The following is a 21,173-nucleotide window of genomic DNA, read 5'->3' on the forward strand; positions in this document are numbered from 1 at the left end:
GTGGGGCTCGATCCCATAACGCCGGGATCACGCCCTGAGCCGAAGGCAGACGCTTAACCGCTGTGCCACCCAGGCGCCCCTGGAAAAAAATATTTTATCTCACATTCTTAAGATATGAGGCTTCAACATGTGAGGATTACTGTAACAGGCTGCAAATTTAACTCTTTAACCACTCATTATTTAATGGTGAGAAACTTAGAGAACTTCCCTAAGCCTCAGTTTCTCCATCTGTAAATGGGGATTAAATAAAACCTACGTCATAAGGCTACCATGAAGAAAAACTGAGATAATGCACATAAGACTCCTAGCTCAACGTCTGATACAAAGAAAGCCGTCAATAAATGTTAACAAAAAAAACAAGTTGTCACAACTTGCTAGAGTCTGGGTCTCTCTAGTAGAGCTACTATGTTTTGTATACATAATGAGTTGCAAATTAAGCCCTTATGGTTCATAGGGAACAGATCAGTGTAGCCAGAATGCCCTCAAGTTCCAGGGTGCCTGAAACAGGCAGCAACCAGGGAGCTAACATGCTATCTGAGTGGCTTGGGCAAGACAATTAAGAAGCTTGGTTTCGGGGCACCTGGGTGGCACAGCGATTAAGCATCTGCATTCGGCTCAGGGCGTGATCCCGACATTGTGGGATCGAGCCCCACATCAGGCTCTTCCGCTATGAGCCTGCTTCTTCCTCTCCCACTCCCCCTGCTTGTGTTCCCTCTCTCGCTGGCTGTCTCTGTCTCTGTCGAATAAATGAATAAAATCTTTAAAAAAAAAAAAAAAAAGAAGCTTGGTTTCTCTTCTTGATTTTGTCTGTCTCATCTGTCAAACCATACAAAGAATTTCTGAAATTGAAGAAATAAAATGCATCATCTGGTTTCTCTTTACCCATGAGAGAGATGTGCATGGTCACCCTCTCTGTAGGATTCATGTAGGTAAGTAGTAAGGAAGAAACCCTCTGGCCATATATCTAGGTATTTAAATCTGCTTATTCTTAATAACATTTAGATCTTCAGTATTTAATTATTAGTATAATTAATTACTGTAATTACTATACTTAATATAGTAATTAATTATTGATGCTATTAATATATCTATCCTGAGATTAATTTTGCATGCCATTTTTAATATCCACTTAAGCACATATTAAAGATATAAGCAAATATTTTTTCTTACCACTGATGCTGCTAGCACCTCTCTGGGCCTCAGTTTCTTCGCCTAAAAATAGAAAGACCAGATTAGATGATCTGTGATTCTATAACTAAATAATATCAGTAACATTATAATGTTTGTAATAATGCCAAGTCCTCGTGCACTTATGAACGTTGGAAAAGTAGGAAGAAGCAAAGTACGTTCTTCTTCATACAACTCAATCTGACGTCCTATAAATTGAATANGCCTAAAAATAGAAAGACCAGATTAGATGATCTGTGATTCTATAACTAAATAATATCAGTAACATTATGTTTGTAATAATGCCAAGTCCTTGTGCACTTATGAACGTTGGAAAAGTAGGAAGAAGCAAAGTACGTTCTTCTTCATACAACTCAATCTGACGTCCTATAAATTGAATACTGGGAATAATTGGCTTTTAAAAACTGGCTCTCTTTAGGCCTCATAATATATTCCTTTAAGTTCTTGTTGAACCTGGTTCTTCTGGTTATTCTCAGTTAAGAAATGCTAAGTTGTTGGGGTTTTTTTTTAAGTTTTATTTACTTAAATAATCTCTACACCCAACATGGGGCTTGAAATCACCACCTGGAGATCAAGAGTCACGTGCTCCTCCAACTGAGCCAGCCAGGCGCCCCGAGAGGTGCTAAGCTGTAAACTATGAAGGCTAGTGCTTCTGAGTGAAGGCAAATTCTTCTCTTTTTCTTCAAATGTGAATTGTGACTGGATTTGTAGTATATAAAATGACCAAATGAAAACTGAGAGATGGAATATCATGCATTCAAATGTTTCCAATCCTGTGGATGCTAGCTTTCATAGAAACAAAACATCTGGGGGCGCCTGGGTGGCTCAGTCGTTAAGCGTCTGCCTTGTGCTCAGGGCGTGATCCCAGCGTTATGGGATCGAGCCCCACATCAGGCTCCTCCACTGTGAGCCTGCTTCTTCCTCTCCCACTCCCCCTGCTTGTGTTCCCTCTCTCACTGGCTGTCTCTCTCTCTGTCGAATAAATAAATAAAATCTTAAAAAAAAAAAAAGAAAAAAGAAACATCTGTATTTCATATTGAATATTTCCATTTTTGTCCACCTTAGGCATGTCACAGACATAACTTGTTAATATAAAAGGTATCTTTTCTCCCTGCAAATTATTCTCTTAATCAATTGGTGTCAGATATGGGGAAAAAAAGACCTTTATTGTTTAATTAGTCCTCTCATTGACTTTATTGTTAAATCTTATCTCTTTAGCTTTGTTTTCATTCAAGTATTTGTCATTTGCTTATTTTCCCAAGAATGTGTAGCTACAGTTTGCACACTTGTCTGATATTAAAATCAGTTTCTCCAGCTAATTCTTTTACCAATGAGCAATTACCCACTGTAGTGCCTGTGTCAAACAGAGATAGCCTGGTAACTCTCTGTAGAGGATTTATGTGGTTGACCCTGTGGAGAAGCACTACAATTCAGTGGGTAAGAGTCTGGCGCTCTGGATTCAGTGGACAAGTTACTTAACATCTTGGACCCCTCCATGTCCTTAGCTGTAAAATCAAAATAATAAAAATATCTCTTTCTTGGGTCTGAGTAAGATTTAAATGAGTTAGTGTATGTTTAGTATTTGACATAGGGTTTTGCTCAGAGTAATCCTGAATAAATAGCAGATTTTCTGGATACTGAAAAAACATATAAGTTTTAGAGAATTACTTAAAAGCCAGCAAGAACAATCACCTTATTTTATAACTTAAGGTTAAGAATTCTGCCCAAGCCCATACTGTGAATGAGAAAAGACTGAACACAGGTGTCCTGAATTCCTGTCCAGAGCTCTTTCTAAAGGGAACGTCTTTCCAGATCACTGGAAGTCTAGCGCCCTGCCCTCAGGAAGCTTAAGGTCCATTTGGGGAGCCAAGACTAACACAAATGGATAGTCTAGTTCACAATCCCAGTTAGGTGCTGTGTAACAAAGCTTCCCACGTAAAAGGTGAAGTTTCGAGGAGGGGCTCAGCTGAAAGAGTGGGAAGCAGTATAGGAAACTTTCTAGAAAGAAGTGAGACTGGAGGGAAGGTGCCAGTTGACTCTGCAACTGAAAGGAGGAGGACACTGAAGAAGCAAGGAGTTCCCTTGACTAGAGAAGCCTTAGTCTCTCCCAACATCCAGTGTTTAGAAACTTATCACCCCTGCACTTCCCACCTTCCACCCTTCAAAACATCAAAGTTGAGCTAGAAGGAGAACGAGTATGTTAGTCAATTAAACATATTTTGGAAATAGCTGCGAGGAGGGAGCAAGCAGGGAGTAAAATCTCCCTCCTTCTTTCCCATCTTAAAGATGAGCTAGGGGACTAGGCTTCCGACCTGGGTTTCTCCTCCTGGGGAAGACATGTTCTGTCCCTCAGCCGGGGTTCAGGGAATGGAAGCCCCGAGCCCCCCCCCCCCAGGAGTCACGCGGCCCCCTGAGGCATTCGAGGCCGCACCTCTCTGCTCCTCGTCCCGGGGCACCTGGAAGCAAGACGATGCTGGCGGGGAAAGGAGGAGGGAAACGGGAGGCCTAGTGGCCCCCGCCCCGAGACAAAGCGGGGCTCTTCGCAGCCTCCGGGTTGGTGCCCCCACCCACGCTCGGTTCACAGCCAGCCGGCCCCACGCCGCGGCCGGAAAACGCGTCGCCGCCACACCCGCGAAGGGCCCGGATGCTGCTTCCGCCCGGCTCTGCGTGGGGGCCGCGCGGGACGCGAAGGGAGCGGCGGCGTTGGCCGAAGAGTTCGGAGAGAGGAGGCGGGGACGCTAAGGAGGGAAAGCAGTCGTCACCTTGGTGGCGGGGCTCCGCTCCACCGCTGCGGGGCGCCGAGGACCGGCTGCCTCTCCCCGCGGGCGGCCCGGACGACGCGGCGCTGCCCCGCGAGCCATCGGCAGAGCCGAGCCTCCGGCAGCTGCCCCGGCGCGTCCTGAAGGAAGGGCCTCGTTTGTTCCTCAGAATGGACAGATCCCCGGAACCGTGTTGCTGATACTTGGCGGGGAGGGAGGAGGGTCCCTACTCGTTCAAATCGTGGCTTTCTGCATTCTCGCTGTGGTTCTGGGGCGATTTTTCTTTTTTAAAGAAGCAGGCTAAAATGTCCAGTGCGGCTAAAAAGTATCGAGTTTAAAAAGAAAAAGAATTTCAATACATTTTTGCTCTATTTTCGGTTGCGAGCCGTCGCAACCTGAACGCCCAAGCCTAAAATGAAAATATAAAACAATCTGATTTCTATAGATTAGGCTTGTGACTGGACGTTTTCCACCACGTTTTTAATAGGAAAAAAGTGTAATGGGCTATTTTTTTTTTTTTAAAATGGAGACACATCTTTTAGTTGTATCTGGAAACGTTGAGAAAAAGGAACGTCGGTCTTTTCATTTGTTTCCAATAAACCCCAAATGCAATCTTTCCAGACTCTTTTACAGGGCGTAATTGGGGTTTGAGATTGGGTGGGGGGAGCTTCGTAGGCTAGCTCTACCAGCAGAATTGCTTGATTGATATTTGCTTTCCTGTTCTGCAATCGAAGTTTGGCTATATTTGAAGGCTCTAAAGCGCTGGGATTCCACTGGCAGCCATAGGTGTCCCTTTGGGCAGCAGGTTTCTGCTGAGATCAGTAGGACCCCACCAAGGAAGGAAAATGTGGAAAGTTGTGTTGCAAGGCAATTTGATGTTAAATTGTATGTGTATTTGGTTACATGAATGAGTTGTGAAGAAAACTAAGAAATATGGACCAGGGCAGTTCCGGAGGCTATGCTGTGTCATAAACCACACAGAAACAAACACAGAAAAAGATTCAGGGTTAAGACACCTCCTGGAATGTTCCTCGCATCTCTAAGCCCTTGCTAACTGATCTCTAAGCCCTTTCTAGCTGATGCTGACAATTTAATGGAGCTTGAACTTGGGCACTGGTAACTCGTCTTTCATTTATTGTTCCCTAGTCTAGGTTCAAAAACAACAACAACAACTATGTATGTGTGTTGAATTTTACCTGTTCTATTTTTATATTTTAAGAATGTATGTCTTTAACAGCTAGTAGCCCAATATTTTATTCTTCGAACAAGATGGTAGAAACATTCAACTGGAAGGTTGTTTCAAAGATGCAAGTAATCTTGGTGGCTTCCAGATCAAGGACTTAGTGGATGGCTAGGAGACCAGAAGTGGAAAAATGTGAACTATATCCAGTCTGAAACAAATCACCTAGAAAAAATGGGAAGGGGCAAAATCAAATCAGGAATTTAGATTCAAGAAGTGCACTGGCCTCAGATACTAAACTGCCCTGGTTTTTATTTAGAAAGTAAGGGTAATGATTCTAGTCAAATCATCCACCTCTGAACACCTTATCGTTCTGATTCATAAAATGAGAGGTTGGTTAAATGGGTCCCTTTCAGGTTTTTTTAAGGTATTTATTTATTTATTTATCTGGCAGAGAGATAGAGAGCACAAGTAGGCAGAGTGGCAGGCAGGGGGAGAGGGAAGCCCGACTTGGGGCTTGATCACCCTGGGATCACGACCTGAACCGAAGGCAGTCGCTTAACCGACAGAGCCACCCAGGCGCCACTCCCTTTCAGTTTTGAGCATCTAGGCACAGGAAGTCCTTTGGCAGAACTGTGTGCTCTCAGAAACGGAGGCAAAAGTAGGCTTATCTATAGCAGGAGGTCACCAAAGTTAGCCATGTAGTGAGTAGCTTCTCTGATAAGGACGAGCTAACTTGTGCTCTTGTGTGTATTGAAAAAAAAATCATAGCGTTTCTAAGAGTGAGAGGGTTATTTTACAGTCCCATCCAAAATAAAGATGTTGTCCCTGCATTGATTTCAAAATTTTAAAACAGAAGGGTATCCTGTCATTCAAAACAGTAAATTAAAGACTCAGACTCCAAGAGCTTCTACTGCCAGAATGATTATTCTTCGGGAAGAAGCACAAACAGCAGTGACCATTTTTTTTTTTCCACAGACGTGCTCAGCCATCAGAAAAGCTTAATAAATCCCTATTTAGTATGCATTTATGCAGTGATTACGTGAACTTTGACCTCGGAAGAGCTCTAGCAATTAGCTTCAGTGGCCAGCATCTTCTCCCACCATTCCCAGCTGGCTTCCTTGGGTCTTCCTTTCTCATCTCAATAGTCTATGCACTAGGATTGCATAAGATTTTACAGTTGACTTTCTACTTGAGGTACTTGCTTTTGCACAAGTGAATTACCCCTTCCTCCCCTCACCTCCTGTCTAAAAAGTCATCTCAGAAGGATATTGGGGCTCTGATTGTTGATATTACTCAAACGCAAATGGATTTCAATTCAATCTAACCCTGTACTTCGCAAGGAAGATAAGCTCTAACGGCCCAAAGAGCCTCATTTCATAGCTCTTGGCAGCTGAAATAAATCGGATCTCTTCTGTCAGGCTAATTTAACATTTTAAAAATATTCAATGTAATTTATTTTAAGTCAAATGAAACCTAGTGGATTGGCAGAAAGCTAGAGAAGGAGAGAGGCGAAGGACAGCTGGAAGCTCCTCTCCCCACCTACCCAAAAAAAAAAAAAAAAAAAGCCAGGAAGGGAGAGGAAAGTGTTTTAAGTTTCTAGTAAACACTGTTTAGCAAAAGAATAATAGGAAAGTTGCCCCTTTCCCAAAGAGGGATGGAACCATAGTTGTTGCCTTTAGCAGAGAGCTCAGATAAACCGCGGGGACTCATTCTAAAGTGACCCATCACTGCATTCATCTCTTCTTGAACTTTCAGTGAACCTGAGATTAAACAGGGGTGAGCAGCTAAGCAGTTTGTTGTTAGCAGCCTTTTCAACAACCCTTTCAGACTGAGTAAATATTGATCGGTTTGAATCTGATTGCCCCAGAGGAAAACACCGTGGCATCTGAATAGCCTCCAAAAGTAAACTTTCAAAGGTGAAGCCAAGAGCAGACTTTAGAGCAAGATCTCAACTCAGCCTTGGGTTGGGGACACCCTGAATTTCGGGTGTACTTTGAGTGTGAAGGAAGTGAGGAGAAAGCTTTTGAAAACTGGATTGTACTATAATTATCCCAAGTCCCTAATTGAGACTCTTGTCCTTTTTAAATTTATCAATAAGATGCTATTTTCCGTTTTCCATCTTTTGTTGTTTCAGTCACCATTGCTATCATTTTTCAGGGAGCTAATCATGCTCCTCAGAGACCAAAACAGAAAAGGAGAGACCTGGAAACAGGATGTGGTGAGCGCCTCTGATTTAATCGATTGGGACAACTAAAAAGATACAAATGTTTTCCTTGTTGAAAGGTATATTAATGTTTCCTAAATGCATTGCTTGTTAACTGATTTATTCCACGACCTAGAGAAGGCTTTGGATGTTTAGCCATAATTTATTGTTCTCCTCTCTCTCAGCTACATTAAAACCAGCACCTTGAAGACTGGAATCTCCAGGATTTCAGCGGGTCCGGCCCTGCTTTTAGATATTGAAATTACGGCAGTGGCATGCAAATGACACTTTAACACATTAAAGAATTTGGAAGCGAGCCATCTGTTTTGCTGTGTGGCCTTACACTAATAAACAAAAGATACTGTATAAGGCCAGGGTGGGAAATGAAAGAAAGAGTTGGCCGACTTTGAAGTTCTCTTCCATCCACTTGAGTCTTTTAGAGGAAACCCCAGAGCCCAGGATCCAAAAGCCAAAGGGAGGGCAGCGGGTGCCCTTGATATGGCCGCAGCAACGGCGCCTGCGAAGTCCAGGCTCGCCCTCTTTTACAGGGAAGTACAGGAAATCTCCTGGGTGCTCTAGGAGGCCTGCAAATTCCAAGTTTTTGTAGGATTTCTCCTCCCACTGCCAGCCCATCCTTTGTAAAACACCCTTTGGAGAGGAAGGAAGTCATATGCCTGTATTTGTGACGCTGTATTTCTCCTCTTCCCTTGGGGCTAAATTAAAGCCTCTGAGAATGTGTGAAGGTAAAGGAAAAGTGGTAAGAGGTCTGGGAGGAGAGCCATTTTGAGCACTCTGATTCGCTGGCTTCCTCCATTCTAGAGCAGACATTTGCATCGGTTGGTAACAACTCGAATATGGAAAGACTTCAGGGCAGCTTTCAAAAGTTCACCTGGAAAAATCTGTTGAGCCTGGAGAAGAAAATAAGTTTTTTTCTGGGTGAGGAGATTAGAACGGGGTTATGGATGAGAGCAGACCCATTAGAGCCATGCGGGCTGTGAAATCAAAGCTGAATCTGATAGGAATGAGAGCCAGAGGGGGTGGGCAGGAGGACGTGTAGAGAGTGGCAGAAAGGGACGGACATTGGAAGGAGGGATGAGAGGAGAGACGCAGCGGGTTTACTGAGAATAGACCATACTCGGTTCCAAGGGTGGAATATACTGGAACACTGCCTGACAAGCCGAAAAAGAAGAGGGGTGCGGTAGAGGCCTCATCCTCAAACAGCTTTATACTGGAGCTCATTAAATGTGAATCTCTTAGCTCTTGGTTCACTGATGTGAGGAAAGACGGACTGAAGAGTTTGGGCTTTTGAAGGGAGTTCTGTTTATATATACGTCAACATTCAGTTGGAGGTGAAAAGGTTAGCACTTGACCCAGGAAGTATCCATGTTTGTTTCAAAAATAGATCCACTTCATAAATTTCTTCACCATTCATTTTTTTCCATTATGAACTTGGATTATAATAAAGGAACTATTGTTATTTTAAAGAAAACCAACCTATTAAATAGGCATTAGCTAGGTGCTCTGACACTCGTAAGGGAAGTTTCAGCTACATAAGGGAAAGCATTTACTTTTTTTTCAAGAAAAGGCCCACCTCTGAAAGTACACACCACCCTTCCCTCCTCCCCATGTGAAATGAGCCAACGTTGTTGGAACCAACAAATTGTAGCCAAGCCAGACACAGGGATGCTTAAGCATATGTGAAAGTTGAATATATTTATTACAGACATCTTAAGACCCGTAAACTCTGCTCTGGATCACATTACTCCAGGATCTCAGAGCTGTTCATGATTGTACAGGAAAGGGGGAATATCATAGGCTCACAAAGAATGACTGATATAACTCAGTGTGGTATTTCGGGGACATCAAAACATTGTGCGACATGCAAAAGACTATTCACGAATCACACAAAATATACATTCATTGTGCCATCCATCACATTAACAATTGAGCTGAAAATACATCATATCCAGCTAAGATAACTGTGGGAGGAAGAAGCTGGGCTGAATAATACCTTTAGGTTCTGAATAATCCCGCACAAATTTTAAATGGAGTGTGGCCAGAGAAACAATAAACGGGTGGGGATGGGGAGAGACTTAGCACAGGAAGCAAGGTTTTCGAACCTTGTGTTCTGTAGGCCTTCTCAACTCACTAAAAGAACAAATGCAGGCTACCCTCTGAGGCATCTGACTGAGTTTAAGTGAGCAATTTTATTCTTTCACCTATAATCACATATAAAATTGTACCAGCTTTGAGTTACCCACCCTGTTTTAGTCACTTAATCTAAACATTTCTAGAAAATCTGTATAAAGATAAATCTCTCAGGACAAAGTATTTACAACCAGCAAACACACACATGAAATTGAATTAAATAAAGGGATGAATTAATTGTGTAAACACGCTCATAGTGCATCTCTTCTTTATGAGCTCCTAGACTCTCCTTTCCCTCTATCCTACTTTAAGGGCAAAGTAGGGGAGAACTGTAAATACACAGATAGGTAAAAGGCCTCCCTCTGACATGTTTCTGCTGGCAAAGGGGACTATATTCCAAAGGACATCTGAAAGGAACAGATTCTGCGGAAATCTCCTAAAAGCAGGGAGGGGTGTTGGGGGCCATCAAAAAATTGATTATGGCACCTAATCTGCATCAAAGAGTTAGCACACACACCCCAATCAAGCCTCTAATCTAGAATTCTCTGGAAACACATTATCCTGGCCAGGAGCTCCCCAGATAGGATCAGAAAGGAAGAGAGAGACTGTAAATGGAAAGGAAGATAAGCTAAGAATGTGCTTTGGGTAAGAAGTCCCCAGCCCTCAGAGTAGCCTGGGCTGCGGAGTGTGGGGCTGGGTGGGCCTCAGTGGGAGGTAGTCAGAGTGTCTGAGGTGGAAGACCCCGGGGAAGGAATGCAGGGCGAAGAGCTGGACTTCTCTGAAGATTCCTCGGCCTTCTCCTCACTTCCTGGCGGGGTGGCAGGAGAGATGGGCAAGAGGCCCTCCTTCTCTCGTTTCTTCTGCTTCATCCGGCGGTTCTGGAACCAGATCTTCACCTGGGTCTCATTGAGCTGCAGGGATGCGGCAATCTCCACCCTGCGGGCACGCGTCAGGTACTTATTGAAGTGGAACTCCTTTTCCAGCTCAGTGAGCTGCTTCGTGGTGAAGTTGGTGCGCACTGCATTGGGTTGACCCACGTAGCCATACTCTCCAACTTTCCCTGGGGGCATGGTGGGGAACGAGGAGAGAGAAAGATAAAAATTTTTACAATCCATATGAGATCCCCTACACGCTTCAGAGCAACATTCAGGTAAAGCGGAGATCAAGAATTTCTCAACAGAAACGGGGCTGGGAAAGGTGACTGATGAGGTGTAAAGTGTTAATCTGAAGTCAACCATTAGCATGGTCAGACCGGTGATTAATGAAGCCTGGAGATATTAACAGAACCACCCCCCCACCACACACACGCACAGAGACACACACACCCCTACCCACTTCCTATTCCAGAACCTCTAAAACTCACCCCCTTGGGAAACACAACAGTCCCAGATCCTCCTTTGCCCCACACACCTGGGCAATCTCCCCACACCGACCAACACCGGTGGGAAGAAAGAACTTTATTAAAAAAAAAAGTATTAATTTTCCTTGGCAACTAAGCAAACAAGCTCCTTCCAGAACCATCAAGGAACATTCAAGGAATGGCAAGACTGACCTGTTTTGGGAGGGTTTCTTTTGACTTTCATCCAGTCAAATGTCTGCGCTGGAGAAGACGTCTCTGATGTAGGCGAGCGACAGGCTTCTTGGTGGCTGGCGTGGAGAGGGGACAAGGAGTTATTATACGTGGCCAGGGCCAGGCTCTGGTGCTCTTGTCCATATGAGTGGTGAATGTACTGAGGCGAGCCCACCGCGCCCCCGACATAACCCTGGTGGTGGTGGTGATGCTGGACCATGGGAGATGAGAGATTTCCAGAGTAAACTGCGGGAGCACACGAGGGGTACCCACCACTTACTTCTGCTTCCTGATTTAACGCGTAAGGGCTGTAAGGCGCGCCGAAGTTCTGCGCGCCGTAGCCTGGACCACAACTTGAATGGGAGTAGGACACCCCCAGGTTCCCCGGAGTCTGGTAGGTGGCCGGTTGGGGGTGGTGATGGTGGTGGTGGTGGGGTGGGCTGATCTGCACCCCCCTGCCCACTAGGAAGCGGTCGTCGCCGCCACAGCTGTTAGCACTGACTGCGCACGACTGGAAAGTTGTAATTCCATGGTCGGAAGGGTAGGCTCGCGCTGAGCAGGTCCCTGAGTCGCCACCGCTGAGGATGGGGTATTCCAGGAAGGAGCTCATTCTTGCATTGTCCATCTGTCACTGAGGGACCGGGTCCTGCGAAGCCCTAGGTGACCGTGCCAACTTTCTCACTTCCTCCATGGGGCCGGAGAAGAAAAATGATATGAATGTACAGTGCGCAAGAGGGGGGGCGCGAGGGCGGAGGGCGCAGGGGGAGGGGCACGTGACTATGTCAGCCAATGGCGGAGCCTCCTGCGAAAGTTTGCTGGCTCCCGCGGTGATGGATCACCGTTTCAGTGGCATTTAAATCCCCGGCGCTCCTCAGTCTAGGTGACGCGCAGTCGCCCCCCCAGGCAGCCCAGGCGGCGGCAGCAGCTGCGGCGGCTGCAAGGGCAGATTCGGAGCGCTGGGCCGAAGGCGAGCAGAAACCACCTTCTGCACGCGCTGACTCCGCTTCCCCCCCTCCGGGAGGTGGGGGCTGGGAGGCATCCCCGTCTCCGCCCCCTCCCCACCGTGCACAGAAAGATGAACTGGCAAGAGGTGAGAAGGGAAGAGGGCTCCGTCTCTCTTGGGTCGGGAATCAGTGGGCCAGAGCTCGCTGGCCTGCCACTAGCTCAGGGGCCGAGCCCGCAGAGCGCGGAGCAGGAAGGGTAGCTCCCCGGGCGCTTTCAGTACACAGTCCCTGCTGTGGTGCCGGGGCGGGGAGGAACGCAGAGGGCAGCGGCGTAGGACGCGGCCAGGCCACCAGCTCTCCAAGCTCCGAAGGGAGAGGGAAGTGCGCAGGGAATTGGCCTGGAGGACCCCGGGTGGGCGTGGAGGGAATGAGAGCAAGGAAAAAAAACAACAACACTTCCCTTCTCGAAGGAGGGTCTCCGAAACCTACTCCCTCCACCCCAACTGATTATTAGCAAGGCAATGAGGGCTTCTGTAATTCGACGCTCGGGAGCGGGTGATTGGTAGTAGTTAAGCTTGCCGGAAAAGGCCGGGGGTGGCCGGGCTCTTCGCCCTCCCTCTGTCCTCGCTCTCCGCCCCTTTCTCCTCCCCACTCAGTTTTGCTCCGGGAGCCCTACGGGATCCCGAGCCGCTCGGCCGCTGGATTTTGAAGGGTAGGAGGCGGGGGAGAAAGATGACGCTAGCGGACGTGGCCAGCGTGGGGGCCGGGCGGTGCGCTGCAGGCCATCTGCCGGCTCCCCGGGACCCAGGAGTCTGCGCGCTCCGGCAGGGGCCTCAAAAGGCGAGACCACAGCTCCCACGAAATACGCTGCACTCCCCCCGCAATGATTCTCGTTTTCTGGAGGGGGTTGTTAGGAGTGGTAGGGCTTCCTTTATCCTCTAGCCGGCCCCCCCCCCATTCTACTGCAGGTCTGAAGTGGGTAGGGGCTGGCAGGTGGGAGGGGCGGTGGACAGATGGCTGATGGTGGACGGGATATTTTCTTCTTCCCCAGCAACACATCCTCCCCTTTGTAACTGACTGTGTAGTTCCTTGTGTGAACCTTCAAGTCTTTCCCTAGAGAGACACGTGCAAATGTGAGCGTCATCCCAGGCCAGGGGTCCTGTTCTCCATCACCCTCATCCTACCCTGATGCTGACGGGGTCGTTAATTGCTGTTTACTATTAGGTTTCGTGTCAACCCTTGGCTTGTAGAGAGAAAATGCCAAACTGAGATCGAGAATTGATGCATTCTTAGGTAAAAGAAATCAGAGATCATCCAAGAAGCTTTGCAGCCAATGCAGTAAAGATTTTTCCCTGACCCTTATTTACCACATCGGAATCGGATAGATAAAATTTATCTGAGGCTGGGGTTCCCACTCCCCTCTAATTTCTCTCCCCAGTTAGAATAAGGAAGTTTTGCTTGAGGCAGGCACATTTCAGATGTGTGAGTCAACCTTTCAGGTTTCTGCATTCTGTTCTCCACATATAGAAGTCTCCCTTCCCCAACCTGCCCCCTCCCCAAGAGGGGAAACTCTTGCAGACATTTGACTACGGATTCCCTCAGTAGCGAAGAAACATTCCCCCCCCAAAACATTTTCTTTTGAAATTCTATTTTTCTGTGACCTTTGACCCATCCCCAACCACGGTTAACAGAGAGTACAGACAGAAAATGTCACTCCTGCCCCAATTTCAGCACCTGGGGACGTTCATCTTCGAGAAGGGAAAAGGAAAGGCGGCCCTCCTGGAGGCGGCTTCCTTGGGAGCTCCAGGCTTCCAACGATGGGGAGAGAAGGGGCTCCTGTCGGGGAGGAGGTAGGACGTGAGAGGGTCCGTGCTGGCATTGCGGACGATCTACTTTCCGAACCAAAGGACGTTCTTTCCCCTGGTCTCATTCCTGTCCCTTTGCTGGCTTCTTCAGCCCCCTTGGCCGCAGGGTTGAGCCACAAAGACGCCCTGGGCCGCAGCCGCTCTCCTTCCTCTGCGAGTTCTCAGCCCTTGCGCTCCACTCCTTCCACTTCTCTTCCTCCCTCCGGGCCTCATTCCAGAGCCAGCATGGGTGGGGGTGTTTTTCTTGGGACCACATGCATGAACTTGCACATAAGCCCGCAAACACTCGGGCCGGCGACCGACCCACCTCCGCGCACTGCTCCCGGCTCCCGGCAGGCCGGACTCTCGCAGCCGAGCCTGCTCCGCCCGGGCTGGCCGCCCAGAGCGCTGCTCTCCCGGTGCTGCTTACAAAGGCAGTCTCCTCTGGCCTCGAGCCCGTAAGGCTTCCGTAGCTCTGTTCTTTCCCCACCCCCACGAAATCCTGGGGCTCATTCCGCCTTGTAGAAGACCCTGGTTTTCTGAGCGTGTAGGCCAGCGCCCCGCGACCCTCCGAGCTAAAGTCTCTTTTAATGCCCTGGGAGAGTGGGCGAAAGGAGAGCTTGGTCAGTCTTTAAATGATGGCCTGCAAGCGGCTTGCTGGGCTCAAAGCGCCTCTTTCAGGGCTCTTCTACTAGAAAGGGAAGGAGCAAGGAGGAGACAAAACGCCGCCGAGGCCCGGAGCTGTTCATGGCATCCGCGGCTCAGCCAAGCTGTTGTTTTAAAAGAGCAATAAAAATGAATTATGACTAAACGCCTTCTAACTTAATGCTTTCGGACGGGGATCCCCGGCAAATACGTAAGAGGATTTTTATTTGTGCATGTGTTCCTGCAATTGATCTCTTTGATGACATTCTCATTCATAGAAAGCGTTTGATTTATGAGCGGAGGACGAATCGCAAACAGCAGCGGCTCAGTCCTGGCTGCGGCCGGGCCGCCCTGCTCAGCTCCGCGCCTGGGGCTGGAGACCCGCCGGGGTCCTCACACGCCTCCGCCGCTGCCAGGATTTAGGGGGCAGAAGGGTGGAGGAAGGCGGGGTGCAAACCCATGGAGAAAGATTGCAATTTCATTGTAACTTCCAAGCCTTAGCTGTTAAGAGCCGGGTTCCTAAATCAACCCGCCCCCCACACATGTTGCTTACACGCTGCGTTTTCTCACGGTAAGTAAGTAGCCATCACAGAAGAGCTCAGTAAGGGAAAAATCAGCATGGGGAGATGTAAACAGGGGGAAAAAACCAGAACCCAGTAACGTGCCCTAGATCACATTTTATTGATATTTCATTTAAAGTGCTTTTTCTTTCTCTCTCTAGAAACTGGGTTAATTTATAATCTAGGGCGCAGAAACTCTCCATTTTAAATCTCAACTTGGTAACCTGACTTCACAGCTTTAATGATCCATTATTTGCCATGTAAACAGATTTAAGAATGAAATATTGATTTTTCTGACCCTGAAAAAAGAATCCTAGAATGATTGAACCAGAGGATTGGAAAGAACTCTTTCTGAAGTGCATTTTCCAGCTAGTAACCATTGTGTTTTGTTTTGTTTTGTTTTGTTTTTCTCTACCTTTTAGGTCTGTTTGCCTGGACCCATCAACAGCTGGGAGGCTAATCAACCACACTGAAAATGTTTCCGGGATTGTGGGGGAGGGGTTGGAATGTAGATGTTTGAAACAAATGTGTATAAATAAATGAATTGTTGATAACTTAGTTATTGACCTGAAGACTGGTAGCTTGTTAAAGAAACTCCATGTTCCTCCTTCCTGGAGTTGGGGGTTTCTGTAGGCACTTTATTGCTCCACTTTCAAAAGCTTGGGCTTGGCCCAACTCTGAGGCTGCCCAATCCTGTTTCTATTACCAATTTAAATCTATGGTTTGAACATCTACACTGAAAAACCAAATCCATTCCCTTTAAAAAGAAAGAAGGAGGGGGGGGAACACTTCTCAGAAGTCCTAACCATTTTCTGGCTTTCTTTTTTGTTGTTGTCTATTGAAAACTTTGAACACGCCCCCTTAATAAATATATTAAAATTGAAGAAGAAGATGAATTGTGACCAGAATTTTATTTACCAAGTTAGACTAAAAGAGGAAAAAGAAACCGTTATGAGCCTTGAGAAAGAGGGGGGAGAAAAAAATAAGAAAGCTACTTATAGCAAAGGAGAATTTATTCTACCAAAAATACTCATGACAATGCATCCTAATGTAATACAAAAATAAACAGAAAGTGAAGATACAATTATATGATCACTTTCTTGCAGGCCTCATATATTGCTTTCAGGAAATCACATAGAGGGTCGTTGGATTAGATTTAGAACAACTAAATAGCTCCAAAATCATCTGTAAAAGATGGCTCTGAAAACGGGATCAGGAGAATCACTAAACAGAAAATCTTCCACATTTAGAGGAGAGACAGGGTAGGTCAAGAAGAAAAGAAAATAAAAATCAGGAATAAAAGAAGGCCGAACCACCTGGTGAAAGGGGTTTTTGTTTTGTGATGCTTTGTTTTGCTTTAATGTTTTTAGTAATTCAGATGCTGCAAGTCGATTGTGGTGAGTGTGTCTGTAAAAAAGTCAAAGCTGTCAGCTGAAATATCTACGGGACTGTCGAGGGAACCTGGCAAACTGGGCGAGACTGCGTCTGAAAGCTGCAGGCAGGAATCTGTGGAAAAAACGTTAAAGTCCTGCAAAGAGGGGACCTCGAGGGCCTCGGGACTGTCATTGTTTAGGCCAGAGCCACAGTTCTGGCCCATTGTTGACAAGCAGTTAGAAACAGTGGGTGACTGGTGCTGAAAATGTTTCAGATTTTTCTCATTGCTGGTTAAAGGCGAAACTGGGAAACTTTGGGAGTCGCCATTGTGTCCATTGGGAGCCTGCTGCTGAGAGAGGGCATTTTGCTGAAAAGTGTAACCTTCCCTCTCCAGAAGGGCCCCGGAGACGCTGAGGGCTTGCTCAAAGAGCGACTTCTCCTCCTCGTCCTCCTCCACCTTCTCAGAGTCTTCGAGGCTTTTAAATTTCCCTTCGCTGTTTTGGTTCTCCTTGCACTGGGTCTGCCTCTTGTGCTTCATCCTCCGGTTCTGAAACCACACTTTCACTTGTCTCTCAGTCAAATCCAGCAGCGCTGCAATTTCCACCCTTCGGGGTCTGCAAAGGTACTTGTTGAAATGAAATTCTTTTTCCAGCTCTAAAAGCTGCGTGTTGGTGTAAGCAGTTCTCAGGCGCCGCGAGCCCCCGCCGCTGCCATCGGCGATTTCCAGGGATTCTGCGGAAAGGGAAACCAACAAGAGACACACGCACAGTTGGAGGTGGAGGGGTCCGAGCGGGGTTATTCCACTGGAGAATAAATATAGCAGAAAAGATCAACTGCAACAAAATGGCCGCCCCTGGATGCAGGAGAGCTATTGTGCTGCCTTTCCTGGGAGCCCAGCCCGGGGAGACCCCATCTCTTCCACCTCCATCCAATTCCTGCCTGTGGCTCCCCCCAACCTCTCCATCCGGGAGCAAACTTTATATTAGCCACACCACAATTTATAATTAATGCATCAGCTGCTTAGCTGAGCAAGAGCGATCTATCACTCTTCATTACTGTCAAAAAGCCAAACTCTAGGACAACTAGACAAGAGGAGGTCAGTTCCAACTCAAATAAATCATCCCACATTACACAAGTTAGGGAAAGTTTTCACCCCCCTCTTCTTAAAAATATATGTGTGTCTCATTGTGCAGCGCAGGATCCCTTTTCTCTCCATCAAACCCACTCCTGAGCCCACAGGGGAAGGGAAGGCAGCCAAGCATCTCTCCCTCTCTCCCCCTTCTCTCCCAGCCCACGCTCCCCTCCCCCATAACCGCTCCCCGGGCAGCCCAGGAGGGGAAAAGGGTCCCGGGACCTGGGGCCAAGTCTTTGGACTGACCTTTGTGGCTGAGGCAGGCAGGGCCGGTGGCGGCGGCGGCGGCGGTGGAGGCGGGCGGGAGCGCGGTTTTCTTGGCCGCCTTCTTCTCCTTCATCCAGGGGTACTCGGGCGGCTGCAGGGCGCCGGCGGGCACTGGGCTGCCCCGGCTGCCCGCGGGGCTCGGCTTGGGGCGGCCGCCAGCGCCGTGGCGAGGGTGACTGCCCGGGTTCAGGCTAGGAATGGTCTGCTCAAAAGGAGGAGGAATCAGTGTCGAGTGTGAAAGCGTCGAGGTCTTGATTGATGAACTTTGAAATGTATCAGCGACAGGGGGAAAAGATGTCAGGCACTCAGCGAGCGACGGCTGGCTATTGATAAAACCAATCTCTCGCTCAAATTCGTAATTCATGGCCTTCTCCTTGGAGCCCCCTCGGAGAAAAAGTTCCCTCTTCTGGAGGGGCTTTGGGGGGGCAAGGCCCAGGAAAAAGGCGAGAGCAGAGGAAAAAAAAATCTATCATAGAAGATCGCTGCTGGGGTGTTTTTTTTCTAATTCACTGATTACAGCCGTATGGGGACCGCGCTACTATTAAACTATTGAATTCATGGAGACAAGGTTGAAATTGGACCGAATTGGCTGTCACATGATTGCTTCTGCCCAATGACAATTTGGGCTTTAATCAAAAGAAGCCACTGTCTGTTTGATTGATCCAAAAAAGTCGGGAAGGAACGCCTCATTGGGGGCCAGCGAGGCTTTATTTACACTTTTTTCAGGGCAAAAATACATATATGTGGGTGTGGGTGGGGATGCCCGGGAGTGCGTGGGGGCGAGGGTGCCTGCCTGCCTCCTGATCGGCATAGATCGGGTGTGTGCGCCTGGGAGCGTGTGGAGTGTGAGTGTGTGCAAGCGTGAGCCCTGCTGCCGGGCCCGCCGGCGGCCGCCCTCTGCCTCCCCCGCACACTCCGCGCATTGTTTGGGACTGTCGGGAAGACGCCTCGCACCTCACAAATCATTTAAGCACCTCAGTCTGACGCCTGCAGTCATTAACAAAGTAATCCATTAATCTTCAAAGTTTTGACACCCGAGAGCCCCGCATCCCAGCCACATAAGTTCTGCTAAGGCAGGAGGAAGGAGCAGAGAGAGAGGGGAGAGGAGACAGGGAGAAGAAAGAGAGAGGGAGGGAGAGAGGGAGGGAGAGAGGGAGAGGGGGAGAGAGAGAGAGAAGGAGAAGGAGAGAGAGGAGACACAGAAAAGAGAGGATTCATTTTGGGGTCTTCCCTCTTTTATTTCCCTTTTCCTCCTCCGCCGTTTCTAAAACCAGTTCCTGGATCTCAGAAGTGATCCCTGTTTTCCTTCCTCTCTCTTTCCCTCTTTTCCTTTTTTTCCCTCTTCTCCCCTCTCCCTCCTTCTTCCCTCTCACTTCTATCTACCTCTCCTTCCCCAAACCCCTCCCGCATGCCCTCGCCCCCCCTCCAAAGCCCAGCTTGGAGTCCGCGCCCCCGGACCCGGACCCCAGCCCATTGTTAGCCGGCTTTTCCAAGGCTGCCTTGCATCTGGCTCCAGAGGGAAGCGGAAGACGGGAGGCGGCTCTCGAAGCTTCCCAACCTTCCTGTGCCATCAACTTTTCAAGAGTGGCTGGAGAAAGATAGATGCATGTGCCAAGCAAGACAACAACCCCAGGTCCATGTGTCCAAATCCCTGTAGCCAGGGCGGCGGCCAACCAAAGCAATGCCACCCCGAGCAGGCTCCTGCGGCTCCTGGCATTCTGGGTTTCATACCCGTAGGGCTCGGGTGCGGTGAGTATTTCTGATTTCCAGGAAGTCTGTTGGAAGTTAGCAGCAAGGAGGGAGAAGGCGCTTGTTCCTCTCTCTTTCTTTCCCTTTTCTCTTCCTCTCCTTCTTCTGGTCCTTGTCGCTTTGACTGGGGGCTTGTGGGTTCAGATGCAAAGTGTGTTCCCTGGCAGCCCAAACTGCCTCCCGCACCTTTCCGCGCCTGGGCCACCAGGGATGTTTGCACTCAGGTTCTGCTGTGGGAAACAGCACCGCAGGTGAGAGAGGGCAACCTCAGGAGGAATTAGGAAGGTTCTCTTTTTCTCTGTTCACGCTTTTTTTCCAATTCGGAGACTTGAGACTGAGGGCATCTTGGACTGTGCTGGAGGGTTCAAAAGATAACACCTTTAGGTACCAAACAATAACTTTTTAAAAATCCACCAAGCCAGAAAGAGGGGAGGAGGCTGAAAGAGAAATCTGAGGGTATCTCTTTTCCCTCAAACCCTGAGGAGGATGATTCGCTTTTGCTTCTTTTGAAATGGACCAAGTGATCAGACTCCCCCAGGCCGGCAGGCATCCGTGGCAGGAAAATAAATCATTCTGATGGCCAGGGAGAGAGAGGTTGGTGGGGGAGAAAAAAATCTACGTAGAAAACAAGAAAGGCCGACCCACGGCACAAGGCTAGGACTCCATTTCTGAGGCCGGCATCAAAGGGGGCTTGGGTGGAATTTAGATATAAAGTGGCCTCCATCACTGCCTAGCCCAGAGCATCGCCTTAGAGATAGAGATGCTATTTTGGAAAATGCGAGGTTTTTCAGTTTTCTTGCTTTTATTCCAAACAAAGCTCTGAAGGAAGTCTGGGCGCGATCAATCTTGCTCACCAAAAGCCTTGACAGCTTCTGGCCCTTAAGAACACATTTCAGCTTCGAGCTCTTTCCAAGATCAAATGTGGCCGAGCAAAGAGGAGAGCAGGAAACGCAAGTAAACAAGGAAAACTAGTCTTTTTAAAGATATCTTTTGGGCAGCAGAGTTATAAGGCTGCTTTTAGGAAAGGTGCTTTTGCACATTCTGGGATAGTGGCTTTGGCATTTGCTTTTACCAAAAATAATATTGAGGGGCTAAGGGGAGGGGGAGTTATGGAGAAGGAGCAGCGCTGCCCCCATATTGCTGAGGCTTTGTCAGGGGCTGCGTGGGTGAGAGCTTTCTGCTCGCCTCAGCTGCCTTAATTCAAATACCATCTGGAAGCAAACCCTTTTCTTTGACCATTCAACACTGAAATCTTCCCCAAACCTATTACTTTAACTGGGGAATATTTTAATAAGGACTTATTTTTAATATCTTTGAAGCTGGAGGTGAGATCAATTATTTCTTCTTTGAAACCTAAAATGAATGTTTTGACTGCCAAGATATGGGAAATCATATTGGAATCTCATTTAAAAATCTGTGCCCTGAAGGAAGGAGGATGCCTCCAAACCAGTCCCCTCTCAGCTAAACAGTAGGTTTTAGAAATGGGTTCAAATAGCGGTATCTCTGAAAGATTTTCCTCTGTGAATGGATAGTGCTTGTGCGCTCTCTCTCGCTCTCTCTCTCTCTCTCTCACTCTCTGCACTATACCTTATCTTACCGGGTAATTT

General features: G+C 47.8%; 2 protein-coding genes across 3 annotated transcripts; both read right to left on the reverse strand.

Moving 5' to 3' along the window:
- Positions 1 to 9,031: 9,031 nt before the first annotated feature.
- On the reverse strand, positions 9,032 to 11,824 carry HOXA1 (homeobox A1). Of its 2 annotated transcripts, XM_011223495.3 has the most exons (3): positions 11,332 to 11,824; positions 11,034 to 11,128; positions 10,411 to 10,541 (listed from the first exon to the last, which is right to left on the reverse strand). In XM_011223495.3, exons 1-2 carry the CDS (start codon positions 11,674 to 11,676, stop codon positions 11,069 to 11,071), a joined length of 405 nt encoding a protein of 134 aa, XP_011221797.1. In that variant the 5' UTR covers positions 11,677 to 11,824; the 3' UTR covers positions 10,411 to 10,541; positions 11,034 to 11,068. The 2 variants fall into 2 exon arrangements, with proteins under 2 accessions (XP_002912903.1, XP_011221797.1); XM_002912857.4 differs by having other exon boundaries at positions 9,032 to 10,541; positions 11,034 to 11,824.
- A 4,586-nt stretch (positions 11,825 to 16,410) lies between these two features.
- On the reverse strand, positions 16,411 to 18,687 carry HOXA2 (homeobox A2). Its single transcript, XM_002912856.4, has 2 exons — positions 17,797 to 18,687; positions 16,411 to 17,150 (listed from the first exon to the last, which is right to left on the reverse strand). The coding sequence occupies exons 1-2, from the start codon at positions 18,179 to 18,181 to the stop codon at positions 16,411 to 16,413; spliced, it is 1,125 nt and encodes a 374-aa protein (XP_002912902.2). The 5' UTR covers positions 18,182 to 18,687.
- Between the last annotated feature and the right edge of the window lie 2,486 nt (positions 18,688 to 21,173).

The sequence above is a fragment of the Ailuropoda melanoleuca genome, chromosome 1, assembly GCF_002007445.2.
Source record: "Ailuropoda melanoleuca isolate Jingjing chromosome 1, ASM200744v2, whole genome shotgun sequence".
Classification (NCBI taxonomy): Eukaryota; Metazoa; Chordata; class Mammalia; order Carnivora; family Ursidae; genus Ailuropoda; species Ailuropoda melanoleuca.